Source organism: Pteropus vampyrus, unplaced genomic scaffold (genome assembly GCF_000151845.1).
Source record: "Pteropus vampyrus isolate Shadow unplaced genomic scaffold, Pvam_2.0 Scaffold173, whole genome shotgun sequence".
Taxonomy (NCBI): Eukaryota; Metazoa; Chordata; class Mammalia; order Chiroptera; family Pteropodidae; genus Pteropus; species Pteropus vampyrus.
Window position 1 is genome coordinate 3,235,931 of NW_011888954.1, and position 16,915 is coordinate 3,252,845.

Below are 16,915 nucleotides of genomic sequence, written 5' to 3' on the forward strand. Positions count from 1 at the left end.
ACACTTGCACTACAAAATACGTTACAGTGAATTCTTTAGGTCGAAGGTAAATGATGCCACAGAAAACTCAGGAAAGAGTAAATATAGAGATATATATACAAGACTGTTTCTTCTCCTAATTTCTTTATAATGTTGTTTAATGACATTCAACCTGACCTTCCCCAACAAGTCATCTTCCAGCCTCTTCTTCAACACTCCAGTAACGAGGAACTCGCCGTCAGGTTTGTCGTCTTTTTTATGGTTAATCAGATCTCTCCTCCTTGAAGTTTACTTTTTATTTCCTTTTCGGCCTCTCTCCCTAGTCGTCTCTCCTCAACCCCCAGTTGCCCACCACCCTTTCTGCACGCCAAACACTACTCAGTCTCTCACCATCTCTGCTTCTATTTCTTCATCCTGTTCTCTGCCTTGTGACAAGGAGTCCACCAAACTAATCCCTGTCAAGAGATATTTAATTGTCATTTCATGTCACTTCGTGCTTTAAGCAGGTCAATATCTAGAAGTAAAATTGCCAGGTTATATGGTAACCCTATGTTTAACATTTTCAGGACCTGCCAAACTGTTTTCCAAAGATGCCGCACCATTTAATATTCCCATCAGCCATAGATGAGGGTTCTGATTTCTTCACATCCTCATCAACCTTGTTATTGTCTGTATTTTCAATTATAGCCATTCTGGCAGTGTGAGGTGGTATCTCATTGTGGTTTTGATTTACATTCCTCTAATGATTAATGACGTTGAGCATTTTTATGTCCTTATTGGACATTTGTATATATTCTTTGAAGAGATGTCTATTCAAATCCTTTGTTCATTTTTAACTGGATTATTTGTCTTATTATTGAGTCATGAGAGTTCTTTATATATTCTAGAATGTAAGTCTATCAGATATGATTTGCAAATATTTTCTCACAGTCTGTGGGTTGCCATTTTACTTTCTCCAGGGTGTTTTTTGAAGTACAAAGTTTTCAATTTTGATAAAGTCCAACTTGCCAGTCTTTCTTTTATTGCTTGTGCTTCGGTGTCGTATCTTAAGAAATCGATGACTAACCAAACATCACAAAGACTTCGTTCTATGTCTGCTTCTATGAGTTTTATAATTTTAGCTCTTACATTTAGTTTTATGATTCACTTTGAGTTAACTTTTGTTTACTGTGTGATATAGGGGCTCACATCCTCTCTCCTGCTTGTGCCTAACCAGTTGTCTTAATATAGAGTTGCTTAATGAATGAGAAGTTTGATATGACTTGTCCTCAAAGATCAACAGCTATCTAGGTTTTTCCTACAGTTCTTATATTTTTCTAAAGGAAAATAATGAATCTATTAAACTGACACAGGACACAACAAATTTGTTTTTACCTAACATATTTCTAAGATTTTTAGAATGGAGAAGAAAGTGCATTAGCACTGTTGACAAAGTGTGATGGCATTTCAGCCACTTTATGCTCAGCTAATAATCCTGCTAGTAACCAAGTGGTGGATATGAGGGTTAGAGTGTTCCTAGCACCTGTAAAATAGAGAAGAAGAATGCCTCATTTGTGGGGAAGAGTAGATTTCAGCTGAAGAGAGAAGACCAAATAAGAATTAAGAGTCCCCAGAACCCAAATGACTATTGTACAGAAGGCTACAAGGCTTGTTTTCATCTTTTAAATTCTTCTATCCTCAAATTTCGATTAAATACATCGGAGTTCTGTCTATCTTTAAAAATCATCTCTAGTTTCATAATGGACATAATGAGTACCCAGTTTATGTGACTACCTCTCTGAACCCTTCCCAGACTCTTCCAGATACCTCTGTCCTCAGAATTCTAGCTTCCCTAGCATTCCCAAATCCTCAACTCTATGTTATCAACTCAGGGAGACCATCAGCCTCTGCGTTGTGACTTGGAAACTTTCTCTAGTCAATAAGCTAAGGAAATTGTGGGCTTGCCTTATTTATTTCCCTTTGCTCAGAAATCACTGTCATGCATTGTCTGTTGTTCAACATATGACCATTGTTTCATATATTTTTCTGGTATCTTAGAATTGTAAATACAGTCCTGATTACTACATCATGACCAGTTGTGGATGTCCCAAGTCACAAATTTTGATATGTCATTTTTTAAATTTCATTTTATTATTAGTTTCAAGTATACAGTACACTGTCATTTTTTTAAATTTTCATTTGATTTAAAATATTTTCTATCTTGTGATTTCTTTTTTGACATATAGACTATTTGAAAGTGTATAGATAATGTTTTACAGAGAGGAGTGTTGAAATTCAACTACTTTGTTTATCTCTCCTTTCAATTATATAAAATTTTGCCTTATATATTTTGAAGCTCTGTTATTTGGTGCATTCAAATATATGAAACAATAGTCACATGAATCTTTTTGATGAAGTGACTTGTTTATCATGATTCAATGTCTCTCTTTATCACTTGTAATATTCCTTGCTCTAAAACATACTTTGTCTGGTATTAATGTAAACACTTCAGATCTTGTTAATGTTTTCATAGTATATATTTTTCCATCCACTTACTTTTAAGCTGAGTATTTGTATTTATAGCAGGTTTCTTGTATATAGCATATTGTTGGATCTTACTTTATCTAGTCTGAACATTTCTACCTTTTAATTGGAATGCTTATACCATTTACATTTCATGTAAATACTGATATAGTTGTATTTACATTTACTATCTCACTATTTTCCATTTTCCTCATCTGTTTTCTGTTCATTTCTTCCATTTTCTTTGCACTATTTTGGGATTAACTGAGTAGTATTTTATGATTCCTTTTCTTTTCCACCATTAGCTTATTTTTTATGTTTTTTTCAGTCGTTGTCCTAGAGCTTATACAATATACATCCTTAACACATTTTACATTAATTTACATCTCTATATATGGTATAAGAACCTTATATTATTGAATTAATGAATCAATGTATTAATACATTCATTATGAATTAATAAATGGAATTTAATTGACTTTATGGTATTCGCTTTCTAGTCAATGCTAGAAAAAAAATGCATCCCTATAAGGAAAGGATCCTTTTTGGAGGGTTCTAGAGAAAGGGAAAGCAAAGGCCATGAAAAGGAAAAACCCTGACGAATGCTTATTCTTCTGGATGTTCTCATCTCCCCACTGGCCTCACCAAACTTGGATACGGCACACACTTCTGAGAACAATTTCTTCAAATCTTTCTCACAGTTTCACTGCTGCACAGACTTAAAACCATCTTTATGAGGTGAGTGGACAGAAATACAAGAAAATTATTTATTGTGAGGCACAGCCATCTGGCTCGTGTTTAAAGAAATTCAGTTTTTTTCTCTTATGAAAAGGGAGCTCTAAGAAGAGCTTATTTTCTCTCTTTCTCCCCACCTCCACCCCACCCCCCACCCCACCTCTCTCTCTGACTTCTTTCCTTGGGAGGATAAGGAAGGGATGAGGAGGGACACAAGGAAAAGGGAAGACGCTCACTATGTCAGGGTTAGGCCTTCTCTCTGAAGGCTCTTTGCCTCACGTCACTGTCAAACTTCCCCGTTTCTCACTCCTGCTCCTACCCCATAACTCATCACCTTCTTCCATTTCCGCCCCCTGTACTCCCCAGCCTCCTAGCCACAGCCTGCCATGTGGGAGAGATATTCGATATCCTTCACCTAGACTGACTATACTGAGCAAAAGTAAACCCTAAATCCAAGAAAGTTGGGACAAAAGGAACCAACATAGCTTAGTACATACTTTAACCTTCTCCAATAATATGTTTTATTCATCCAAATACCAATCTATAGTTGGTGGGAAGAAATGAGAAACAATACAAATAATATAGAACCTTTTAAGATCACAGCTCACTGGACTTATAGAGAGAATGAGAAAATCTCTTTCTTAGATATTAAATGCACTTAATGGCTTTTAAATTGTCCAAGCACCCACATTACAATCTGGCCCTATGCCTCTTCTTTTATCATGGGATAGTGTAGATGCTATAAAACCATCAACAGCCTTCTCTAGAAGGTTTTGCTTTACATTTATTGTTACCCTATTCATTTACCATGCCTGGACCTCAGCCCACAGCCTATTAGAGAATTAAAAGGCCAGGCAAGAAAGAAAACAACTCTTCATGAGTACATTCCTTCATGTGCCAAGAGCTTTTTCCCTTGCTTCTTGGTGAGACAGCCATGAAGTTACCACAAAAAGTCAGGACAGCTATTGCGAAATTACAGGGCAATAAAAACTCTAGGTTTATTTATTTGTTCCTGAAAGGGTTTTAACCACCTAAATCACTGTTTAATTGCAAATTTCTCATTAGAAGTCTCTTCTTCTTCAGAATATAGCAGAGCCAATGTTGCTCCTTATGAAGATAAGTGTTGGGGATAAGGGGAATTTGTGACTTGAAACCTTTTCCAGACTGAACACATATGTCATCTTTACTACACCAAGATCTCTACTACACCTTCATTTGATAAAATAGATTCATGATAAGAGCATCAGTTTGATCCTCCCCACAGAGTGAGGGAAACAGGTTTCACACAATGGGCATGACAGGCGGTGGATATCTGAATCGTGGCACAGCTCTCAAGCTCTGGCTATTTCTCTCCTGTATGAGTTCTTCAGAAACCTAAATGCCAGCCCCTAAAGGAGAAGAATCATGTCTAAGTAAATAACATCCTCCTATCTCTTACCATTTTTCATATCACAGATACTCAATAAATGATTATTGAGTGAATAAGTGTGTTCACGCTTTCAAATTCTCATCCATCTGCATAGGCTCTGCTGGGTCTCTCTTATGAAAGCCTGCTGTGCCATAAAAAAGAAAAAAAGACTTCTGATCCTTAAAAGTAGATGATAAGATGGCTGCTCTGACCAGCTATGTGAACTTGGGAGGCATTGTAACACCGTGGGTCTCAGTGTCTCCATCAACAGTATGACAGGGTGGACTAGCTGATGTCTAAAGTGTGTTTCCAATCTTTCATTCTGAAAAACAAACAAAACACTCCAACATCTCTTACAAGGTCAGCAGGAAAACATTTCCTCCACAAAAGTTTTGACAAGAGTAAGACATAGTATCTTGTTAGCAAAGACACTGTCATATTATTTTAACCAAAAAGCACTCCATAGAAACCTAAATTAACCATATTTTTGTTACACTCTATTCTTTGGAAAAATGAGAAATATGTTTAGGGATGAGCACACTTTCAGACCTTACTGTACTCAATCCACACACATATTCTAGCCCTAAGCATGGAAAAATGGGATCAAAAACAATTGTTTTAGATCATTATGAATACCTTGGTTATCAAGGGAAGATTTATGATTATACCGAGTTAATTCTACACTATATTTAAATTAAGAAGGCCCATGATAATATTAACTTGAAATGACAGTAGAGTTTTTTTTTAATTTCCAAATATGTAAATTACCTTATTAAATCAGTGTCGACCAAAATAAAATTCTAGAGAGCAACCCTCAGAGGCAAAAAATGCAATTGCTAAATAGCAGGGGTTTTTTTTTATTTTTTGTATGTTTTTAATTTCATTTTATTAGTTTCAAGTACACAGTAAATTGATTAGACATTTATATAGTTTATAAAATGCTCCCTGATTGCTCTTTCTCTCCTCTGACTCTCCATCTAGCCATTACCTTACTGCTGACTGCATTCCCTATGCCATGCTCCCCATCCCCGTGACCATCTGTCAACTACTAAATAGCAGTTTTGTCCTGAGATTACAAGTTCTGGGCAAATAATACTGCCATTTATTGAACACATTACATTTCAAGGACTAGCCTGGATGTTTTGTATGGTTATAAGATAAAGGATTTAAGAAAGGCAGTTTTCAATGTCATGGAAAGAACTGGAAGTCTTATTTCACAGAGCCCAAGCTACACTTTAAGATTCATTTCACGGAGTGTGTCCCCACCCCTCCCCTACCCCCTGCAGTGTATTACTGAACACTAAGGGTAGCATCCAACCTTAGCACATTTTCCTGCACCTTTACTGCACCTCCTTGGGCCTCTGAACTGAGGTGGAGAAGCTCTGTAAGTCATTCTTCTTTTTTATTTTCAGCTCAAAGTCTCTAATTTCAAGTTGGCAAAATGAAGAGAGAAGAAGCAACACTAAAAAAAAAAAAAAAGAAGAAGAAGAAAAAAGGGAAAAAAACACACAGCTCAATGCCTTACAAAAATTTTCATGGGACAAGGAGTCTTTTAATGCAAACAAAATTACTTAATATCCATGATTTAAGAAGCATTTAATGAACAGCAAAAACACTTATTTATATTATTATAATTTGTTTTTCAGTAATCTACACCATTCTCAGATCTTTTGAGTGTCCTATGTGTCTTATACAGTGAATTTCTGTACTTAGCACCACAGCTGATAAAATTCGTATTCATTTCTCAAGAGTTTGATAAATATTCCAATGCTTACCACAAACCTAGGCCAGAGGAGACAAATGTCTCATCCATTCTCATTATGAGTTTTCAGCCCCTTCCTTCCAGACCCCAATGTCTCAGCACTCATGCTAACTAGGTTGATCCCTCCACTGGGGTTGCAAATTCTAATGTGAACTAGCTGATCAGTTCCAATTCTTGGCAAGCTCCGTGGACCCAGATCCTGCAATTATTTTAAGGAAACTAGAACGTAGAAATCTCATTTTTAAGTTTTAGAAACTTTGAATGTAACTAAAGGCAAATCAAACTCTGTGTGAAACACTGTCTGAGCCAAAGAAAAGAAGTTTCCTGCCCAGATTCCTGCCTCCGGTTGAAGCTTTCGGCCTCTGCCCTTGGGACCTTTGAAGACTGATGTCCAAGATACACCTTCTTGATCATATCCTGAGGACTGCGATGAAGGAATCCAGAGGAGAAAAGTTGCTGGGTGCTTCTGATATGCTTCACTGTCACTGTTGAGGCAAGCGGCATCTGAGCTTACTCAGAAATCTTATTTGACATGCGCTCATTATTTGGATATTTCCACCGGTTTCCAAGGACATGAGAGTTTGCAGTAGCTACTCTAAAACACTTCTTTATTCTCTCAGTAGCTATCCGCTGTCATGTCTTTTTCTCAGTGGTCATTAAAACCTGACTTTCAATAAAACCCACATTAGTTTACTGGGTTAGGCTATGATATCTCTAACAGGGATTATGAAAACGTCAGAAAGACAGAGGCACTAAGACAACAGGCGAGTTTGAAAAAAGTGTCAATGGATGGTTATATTTTCAGCAATATGAAGAGAGGACTCCTCTGTTAAAAGTCTACCTAAGCACTTCACATCTCTCATAATTAACCAAGGAAACAAAAGATGTGACCGGGTTTTTATTTGGCAGTAGATTTTTTGTGTGTGGCTGTGCAGCTTCAGAATTTAAATCTCTACTAATCTGTATAGGTATAAAATATGTATCTTTAATAAGTCTATAAACACTACCCTCTACCCCAAACTTCCTTGACTATGGGGCTATCTTACATTGATATAGAGCATGTATAAAAAGCCACATGTGCTTAGGTCACACACACAGAAAATACATAGGGAAGCTTTGCACTTTCTAGGAAGAATAACTCAGGGTCTACGGAAGCTACAATAGGAGATCAGGGTAGAGCCCCTGGAAAGGCGAGATTACACATGAGGTGAGTACCAGGCAGACTCCTCAGGCCAGCTGTCAGACTACAAGAAGCCTACTATTATATATACTTATATGTTGGAACTTTAAAAGTTACAGATTAAGCAGCTTGATGATTTTAACAGTATTGTGAGAGCTTTGTTCCTTTTTTATTTGGTTTCTTTAAAAAATGAATGGAATGAGGGCCTTCCGAGATTTGGGGTAGTCCTCAAAGATCTTGAGGTAGAACCTAAAAGACAAGGAACAAATAATTATAAATATAATCAAGCCGTGGTCAACAGTTGAGGTTTGCAGTGTCTGAAACCCTTCTTACAAATCAACCTACATTTATTCAGGGTCTGACTCTTCCTTGTGTCTACCTGTCCACCTTTCTCCCTCCTGCAACCTATCTCTTAAAAATGTTTATGCTTTTTGTGTTGGGAAATAAAAATAACCAGAGAATAGTAGTGATGGGTGCACAACATCATGAACGTGCCTAATGCCATTGAGTTGTATACTTTAAATAGTAAATTTTATGTTATGTATACTTTAACACAACTAGAAAACGTAATAACCAGAAAGAAGTACTCAGTGGATTCAACTTGAGAAATACAGGGAAGCAGAGACGCCCCAAAGGCAATGGGCAAGGTTAACCCAGGAAAATATCCCTTCATGAGGTGGGGGAATGCCAAGAAAATGTTACCTTGTATTATGGATTGAATTGTGTACCCCACCTCAATAGATGTATATACACTGAAATCCTAACCTCTCAGTACCTGAGAATGTGGCCTTATTGGAAATATGGTGACTGCAGATATAACTTAAATTAAAATGAAGTCAGACTGGAGCAAGGCAGACTCTTAATCCAATATGACTAGTGTCCTCATGAGAAGTGGGGAAGAGACATAGAGACTGAGACATATAGGGGAGAAGGCTATATGAAGACAGAGGCAGAGACTGGAGTGATGCAGCCATAAGCTATGGAAAACCAAGGCTTGCCATCCTCCACCAGAAGCTAGGAAGAGGCAAGCAAGGACTCTGCCCCAGAGCCATCAGAGAGCACACATGGTCCTGCCCACACCTTGATTTCAGACTTCTGCCTCTAGAACTATGAGAGAATAAACTTCTACTGTTTTAAGCCATTCAGTGTGTGGTCATCTGTTTCAGCAGCTCTGGGTAACTAATATATCTCTCTCTCTTCTCTCTCTCTTTCCCTCTCTCTCTCTCTAGTAATCACAGGTTTTCTCTTTCTTCCAAATACAAATACCATTCTAGAGAAAGGATCGAAATTTGCATTTAAAGCCTGACAACAATGTCATATGTTAGCCTTTTCCTGCCAGTGATACTTGTAGTTAACTATTTATCCCCTCCCCATCCCAGGTGCAGGGGTTGGGAGGGAGATAGGAGTTAGGAAAGGTTTAGGCTAGACCTACAGAGGAAAGGTTCTAAACCCCTGCAATTTCCTGGCATTTCCCAGGTGATGAGACAGTCCTAAGGTTGCATCTCAAGAGTGATTCCTTACCCTACCTTCCCAGGAAGCCAGCAATGACCTTGGCTATGATTTATGGAGGGTGAGGACAGGGGAAGGAGGGGAGTACCCAAATAAGCCCTGGAATTACACAGATCCTGGGGAAATAATCCTGGAGTTTCCAGGCTTCTGTGATTAAAAATAGCCACCACACTAGACACAGGTCCGGTGCTTTATTCCTGTGGTTCTCTATCCTGGCTGCCACTCAGAATTACCTGTGAAGCTTTGGAAAGTGCTGCTCATGGTCCTACCCATGGAATACACTTTGAGAAATGTGGCGGAACTAAACTGAATTGAAGCATGGAGATGGAAGCTACTTCTTGTATCTCTTGACTCTTATGTGCAGCCCACTGGCAACCAGTAGCTATCGCCAGCTAAGCCTGCTAGGAGGACACAGAGCCTGGGTCAACTAACTCATGTGGACGTAAGTCACTTTTCTCTGGGAAGCCTTCAACAGGATGGCTTGCTTCCCAAGTCACCTTGAGTGCCTTTGTCTACACGGGTTTATTTTTGCACATAGGAAAAGAAATTGTCACTGCTACTGTTATCCAGCTAAACTCCAACTGCAGAGAAAGCCCAAGAGCTCAGAATTCACCAAGGTTGTCATATCAACTCCCCCTTGTAAAAATAAATGTCTTGGGTTTCTACAAGTCTGTCTGGAGAAGAAAGCTATATGAATACCATGACCGTGATTGAAAGGTTTACCTATGGTGGTGAAAAGCTCTCAGCCCAAGGAAACAAAGTGAGAAAAATGCAAATGCAAGTGCTGGGAGGGACCAAGTGGCCAGGGCAAAGCCGATCCATTCGATGATTTCACCCAGGAAATTGGCTCCGGAAATGTACGTGAACAAGCCACCTGCGAGCAGAAGAATCAAAAAGTCCGTCGTCAGAACTGGATCACTGTGACATTAAAATCCCTCCGCTTTGTTCCAAAATACATAAGGGCAGCTAGAACAAATGTGGGGCTGGAGACTCTCCCCTGTCATCACAGTTTGGTGGAATCCTCTTGGGGAGAAAAGAAAACAAAGCGCACAACAGCCTGATGTCCTCAGAACATCCTAGAATCACAAGGATGGGTTCCCTCCAAACATCTAACAACTGCTGGACCGCTGACTCTGGACAGGACAAGGATGAGGAACAGGAGGTCTCGGTTTTGTTTCATTATATTAAGTAACGTTTCCAGGCCACTTCTCACCTTCTCGCTCTTTCCCTGGACACCCACAATGCTGGTCAGCATATTCACACTCACAGTCACATGTGGTAAAACAACACACTATGTGAAAATAGTAATAAAAACCCTGAATTGATGTGAGAAGTAATTCGATTCTCCTTTGGCATTTGCCCTCTCACCTCTGCAAAGCCGAAGTTGAAAGGAGAGAGTAGGAGCTGCCAGGTTTTACCACCTGGAGGCTGGTGAGGACTGATTGATTTTTAAAGTTTATTTTCCTATCCAACCATGTATTCTAATATCGGAACTAAATTAGATATCAACACACTTCTGATCATAGTAAATACATACCTACACTTGAAATTTCTGCTCCCACACTAAACTGAGAAAGTTTCACCTAAAATATTTTTCTTTTCATAGTTATATAAAGAATATTTTGTTTTTAAATCATTCTCTAACATAACTTACTAACTTGGACAATCTAGCTTTTAAGAGCTTTCTCTGTTCTTCTTTGTCTAGTTACTGAGTGAAGATTTTAAAAATTGAAACCCCCTAACAGGTATCGTCCTAAGGATGACAATTGCATCAGCAGTTTCCAACCTGTGATTCCCAGCCCCTGGGAGGAATCACTGATGTATTGCAAAGGCTCTATAAATTGTCTGTGAATATGGCAACTGGTATATCTCAACCTATGGTATTATTTTTGTTTGATGTAGACACTGTTAGGATGTTAGCAACATTTAAATCCATTTACATGTGTTACTGAATTCACAGTAGCTTTATAATTATTTTCTTAATCAATGAATATTAATTTGCACTAACACCATGTTTGATTTAAGAAATTTTTAAATGTAAAGGGTTTCATTGACATCAAAAAGGATAGGAGCCGCGAACCTACCCAAATACCCACCTAAAAATGTTGAAGAATTACTTGGACCGATTCACTCCCACCTGCTTATATTTGTCAACTCACACTCTGGTTTCTTGGAAGCAGTTAGGATTTCAAAATTCTAAGCCTCTATCTCTGAAAATGCGCTTGTACTTATAATACCTCCCTTCCTAAGTTTTGATTAAGTAAATATGGCTGCCTACACCTATAAGAATATACAAGTGGCAGGAAATACGCACTCACTGTCCCTGACTACTCACTAGATAAATTTAGTGAGACTTATTGGAAAAGACAAATTTGCTGGTCATGCATGATTCAGCTCTATTTGCTAACCTAGGAAGGACTGACACTCTCTGTATACATGATGGTTAATTTTTTGTGTCAACTTGAATGGGCAACTGGGTGCCCAGATATTTGGTAAAACATGGTTTCTGGGTATGCCCATGAGGGTGTTTCTAGAGAGATTAATATTTGAATTGACAGACTGAATAAAGTAGATTACCCTCTCCAAGGTGGATGGGCCTCATCCAAACCATTGAAGGCCTGAATAGAACAAAAAAGTGGAATAAGGAAGAATTCACTCTCCCTGTTTGACTGTCTTCAAGTTGTAACATCAGTCTTCTGCACTCTGACTGGAACTTATACTACCAGCTCTCCTGCGTCTCCAGCTTGCAGATGGAAGATCATAGGGCTTCTCAGCCTCTATAATCACATGAGCCAATTCCTTATAATAAATCTCTTTATATATCTAATCTCTTTATATATCTAATCTCTGTCTCAATCTCTATATATCTCTATCTCTATCTATCTCTATCTCTACATCTATTATCTATATCTTTATCTCTATCTTATAGATTCTGTTTCTCTGGAGAACCCCAATACAGCATATGATAATCTTATCTACTGCAATGATGTCACAGCCTACCTCACCCTATCCCAAGCCTCTCACTCCTCCTCATCTTCAGGGTATTGTGATCATGCCCCTTTCTGAGAATCCTTGTACCTCTCTTGAACTTTCGGGTCCAAATCTGAAATGCAAATATGTTGTGAGGTAGGATGGGATGTGGAGGAGAAGTCAGGGGCAAATCAGGGGAGTTTGTTACTCACAGCATAATCCCTCAGCTAGTCTCCCAAGGAAGAATGGGAATCCAGAGGGCAGGGGAGACATTACCTTGTGGAATCTTATAGGTGATTTCTCCAGGCTTCCTGAGCTGGCGCAGTATATAGTCACTATGAATGTTGATTCCCATTCCCAAAATAAATAAGAAGACACCTTGGCAAAGAAGAGAGAGGGGAAAAGTTAAAAATGTATCCTGATTTTGGTGTTTTTCTCACAAGCTAAATATTTTCCTAAAAACGAAGGACATTTAATTTCAAATTCTAATAATGGTACTAAGATAAGGCACAAAACAAAATAAAATTTAAATTTAAATTTAAAAAAAAGAATGAAGTGATTAGCTCTGGTCCAAATTTTGGGTGGAGGGGCTGTGCTGTTTCATAGACCAATAGACTAAAAGTGCATAGTTTCATGTGTTGGAGGCAGAGGGGAGACAAGAGAAGGAGGCAGCACCACTGTCAAATACTTAAATAAATAAGTAAATAAACGAGGAAATGAAGGAGTAAATAGTAAGCCTTTGGTTCACTCACAAATAATCAAACTGTGGTTGGCTAACTCAACAACCAATCCCAACCCTTTCTCCTTTGCCATCTCCAGCCACTATCAAGGCTGGAAGGCTGGAAGGTGGTCTCGTGACCCAGTTCTGGCAAGAAGATGTAATGGGGAATCTTCCAGGGGCTTCCTTGGAAATCTTTTGCTTTTCTGATAAAAGGGGCAGATGGAACCAGTAACTCTACTGCCTCCTTCCTCCGTCATTGCCAGATGTAACACCTTGAACTACAGCAATTGTTTTGCAATCATGAAATAACTACCATGAGGAACAAAAGTAAACATGCTAAGAACGATATAGCAGATAGCACTAAGATCCCAGGCACTATTTACAACATCAGCAAGCAACTAAAGAAGTCAACTACTTTTGAATGTTCTTGTTATGTATAAGACATAAATTCTTAATTATTTAAATCACTGTGCATTGGTTTTCTGTGACTCACTGCTGATAGCACTCCTGACTGATGAAAGTAATATGAACTAGATAGGAAATTTTGGCACTTAGCAAACTGGTTTCCACCACTGCCAAATCACACATACATTCTTCTCCACATTCACTGGTCAGAAAGGGCCCTGGTCTGAGCCAGGATCAAGGATGCTAGTCCTGCATCCCAACGGGCATCATTACACTCCAGAAACTCTCACTGTCCCACACAGATGCCCAACTTCTCCTCTCAACAATATGTATTTGTACTAATCAAAATACGTGAGACCAAAAACAAGAACAGTTGAATTAAAAACAGTCAGATCCACTCTCACCTCAATTGCTATGATATGAAACAATGATTTTCAATCTTGTCTAGTCAAAAGACCATTGGCGTGGAAGAAAGGGAACTTGGGGAGGGATGCCAGTGCCGGGGGGTTAACGGTGGAGAGAAGGAGGATAGTAGCATGCACAGCAGTGGAAAAAGCAGGAACCTTGGCCTAGATGTCTATATGTCCTCAAGCAAGTCACGATCTCTCTCAGCCTCAGTTTCCTCAACTGTAAAATGTAGATTCTAACAGTATCTATCTCATAAGGATGGTATGAGACTCATTCTTGTATTCGTTCATTTGTTCATTCATTCAAATATTTATTGAAGACTTACTATGTACCAAGCTCTGTCCTAAACACCAAAGATACATTAAGAAAAGCAGTCAAGGTGTCTGTTCTCATGAAGCTTATATTTTAGTAGAGGAACACAGAAATAAATTTAAATAATTTTAAAATTAAAAATCACATAATGATTACTGTAAAGCAGAAAATCAAAGTAAGATAAGGAGACAGAGAGTGAATTGGGGTGGGGTGGAGGTGTTTCTACTTTAGATGAAATAAGGAAAGCATTTCTGAAGATTTGGCATTTGTCCTGTGATTTAAATAATGAAAATGCAAAGATCTCAGGGAGAGCAATCTGGTAGAGAGATCAGCAGGGGCAAAGGGCTTGAGGTTAGAACAGATTTAGCAGATTTAAGAAACAGAACGAAGGCACTGCAGTGGAAGCTTTAAGACAGACGGAAAAGTGAGATGCTAGAATGATGAGTTAAAAAATCCCATCAAGCATTATAGGTTGTGGTGAGGAGTTTGGATTTTCAAGTGCGATAGGAAGCTACTAGCAGGTTTTAAGCAGAGGAGAAATAGAATCTGATTTCTGTTTATTATTATTACAAAAGAAATATATATATATATGTTATGTGGAAGAGTAAATAATAATTAGCAAAATTAAAAAAACCAAGACCCCTTATTCCTACCACCCAGAAATTACCAGCGTTAAAGATTTTAGTTCATTCCCCTCCAGATTTTCATCTTATGTAACATCTAGGCCATAGTCCAATTTCCTTAGGTGTCCCCAAAATGCCTCTTATAGCTAGTTTGTGCCACACAAGGTCTAATACTGGACCACATCTGGCATCTGGTTGTTATGTCCTTCATGGCTCTTTTAATCTAGGCCAAATCCCTGCCCTTTTTTTGGCAGGGGGAGGGGCACATTGACTTCTTGAAAAGACCAGACAGTTGTCCCTCGGAATTCCCCCCTTTCTAGATAAGACTGGCTTTACTTCCTCAAAGTGGCATTCAACTTATTTTCTGTGTTTCCTATAAACTGGCATAAATCATTTTCCTGCATGGTTATGTTACCAGTTTAACATACAATTAGGTACATTTTTTTGTTTTTTCTCAATTTTAAGGATCTTTCGTCCATTTAGATTTTTTAACTAAGTTATGAAGTTTCATGATTTAAAGGACAAAACTATATTGAAAGAAGAGCTCTGCCCACCATCCCATTCTTTTTACCCTAAACCTTACAAGTAATCTGTTTTTTATTAGTTTCTTTTTTTATCAATTCAATATTTCTTTTTCCAATTTTACACACACACCCACACCCCTCACACACACACATACATTTTCTTCCTATCCCATTTTTACATAAAAAGTCTCATACTATATACACTGTTAATACTTTGCTTTTATTTTACCACATTTCTAGAGATGTCTTCACATGAGCACACAGAGATATTTCTTGTCTTTCTTTTGCTTTGTTCATTTTTGTGGCTGGAGAATACTCCACTGTGCACATGTATTAACATTCATACAACTAATCCTCTGGTTATTTGTGTTTTCAAATGTTCACTCTGACTGTCATAAGAAAAAGAGGTTATTGATATTCAGAAAGTTTAGTTTACAGGTCACTGTGGTGGTCCAGGCAAGACATCATGACCTGGACTAGGATGAAGTGAGTGCAGTTTGGGAGAAGTGGGCCCAGTGGGCACATGCTTTGGAGCTAGAGGCAACGGTACTAAGCTGACAAATGCGATGTAAGATGTAAAGAGAAGAAATGAATAATCCCTGTATTTTTGCCTGAGCCAAAATAATGTATTAACAGTCGAATCTTCCTAGACTTTAGTTACTCTTGCAGATAATGAAATAAATTCAGTAATTAGCATTTTCTACAATTTTAGATAGTCAGGAGAAGTCTATTTGAGGAGGCACAAATTGATAGAGTCCTAAATAAAGTGAGGGACCAAGATCCATGAATATGTAGGGGCAGAGCATTCTGAGCAGAGAGTAGTCAGCACAAAACTCTGGGGCAGGACAAACGACCATTTCAGGCCCAGCAAGAAAGCCACTGAGGCTACGGCACAGTCTATGAAGTAGTTGGAGGCAGGAAAGAGACACTGGGCTGAAATAAGGACATTTTGGTTTCATAGGCAGTGGTAAAAAAAAAAAAAATTGTATTTTATCCTGAAAGCTATTGTAGAGTTTTGAGATGGAGAAAGACGTGATGTTTTTCAAAGCTCTCTCAGGCCGCGATATAGAGAACAGACCGGGGGAGGGGTGAGAGAAGAAGAGAATGGATGCATTGAGAGGTTACTGTAATAGGGTGGGAAGAGATGATGGTGATTTAGACTGTGGGCAGCAGTGTTGGGTGAAAAGTGGTCAGATTTACTTACCCAAGCTAAATCGTATGTCTTTGTACCACTCAGCAGGGTATTCAGCACAGTAAGCCAGATAGTAGCCTTGCAGGAGTCCATTTCCCATGCAGAAGAAAAAGCCTCTGAAAAGTAACACAACTGGAAAAGGTCTCCCTCTAGTGAGGAATGAGTAAACAAATGTCCTGGGATATACAAGGAGGAAGTTCAAGAAACGTTGTTAAAAGAAATTCAATAAGAGGAAAAGGTTTCAAACAAGTAATCACATCAAACCCACTTGTGAAAACCATTTTCCCTTAAATTTGTGCAATGAAAGAACATTATTATCTGGCTCTAAAACAAGCATTTATATTATTTATCTTCTTTGTTAAAATCCATAGTAGTCAGCATTTATTATGTTATTCTTACAACAGCCTTGAACGGTGAATGTCATGTCCATCCAGTAGTTAATAAATTCAGTCCTAGGAGCCCAGAATTGGATGCTTCTATAAATCAAGAAGTGAAATCCAGATTACATGGGAAGAAAGGTAAAGCCTGGCTTACCCCATGTGGCAGTGGAATGGCATTTTGATAGCAGCCACTTGATCATATGGCTTTCTATAATGTCTCTATATGATTTAATTACTGATACTGTAGCATTCCCTATATAATGGCTGCAGAATCTCTTGAGAAAATAGAAACTTATTTAAATGTT

General features: G+C 38.4%; 1 protein-coding gene across 1 annotated transcript in view; it reads right to left on the reverse strand.

Annotated features, from left to right (window-relative positions):
* Positions 1-5,975: 5,975 nt before the first annotated feature.
* Positions 5,976-16,915, reverse strand: part of SRD5A2 (steroid 5 alpha-reductase 2) — a 59,816-nt gene continuing 48,876 nt past the window's right edge. Inside the window, exons 2-5 of the mRNA XM_011370752.2 lie at positions 16,243-16,406; positions 12,322-12,423; positions 9,799-9,949; positions 5,976-7,815 (exon numbers count right to left, since the gene is read on the reverse strand). Of these exons, the coding sequence (XP_011369054.1) occupies positions 7,749-7,815; positions 9,799-9,949; positions 12,322-12,423; positions 16,243-16,406 (484 nt within the window). The 3' untranslated portion in view covers positions 5,976-7,748. The remainder of the gene's footprint in view (positions 7,816-9,798; positions 9,950-12,321; positions 12,424-16,242; positions 16,407-16,915) is intronic.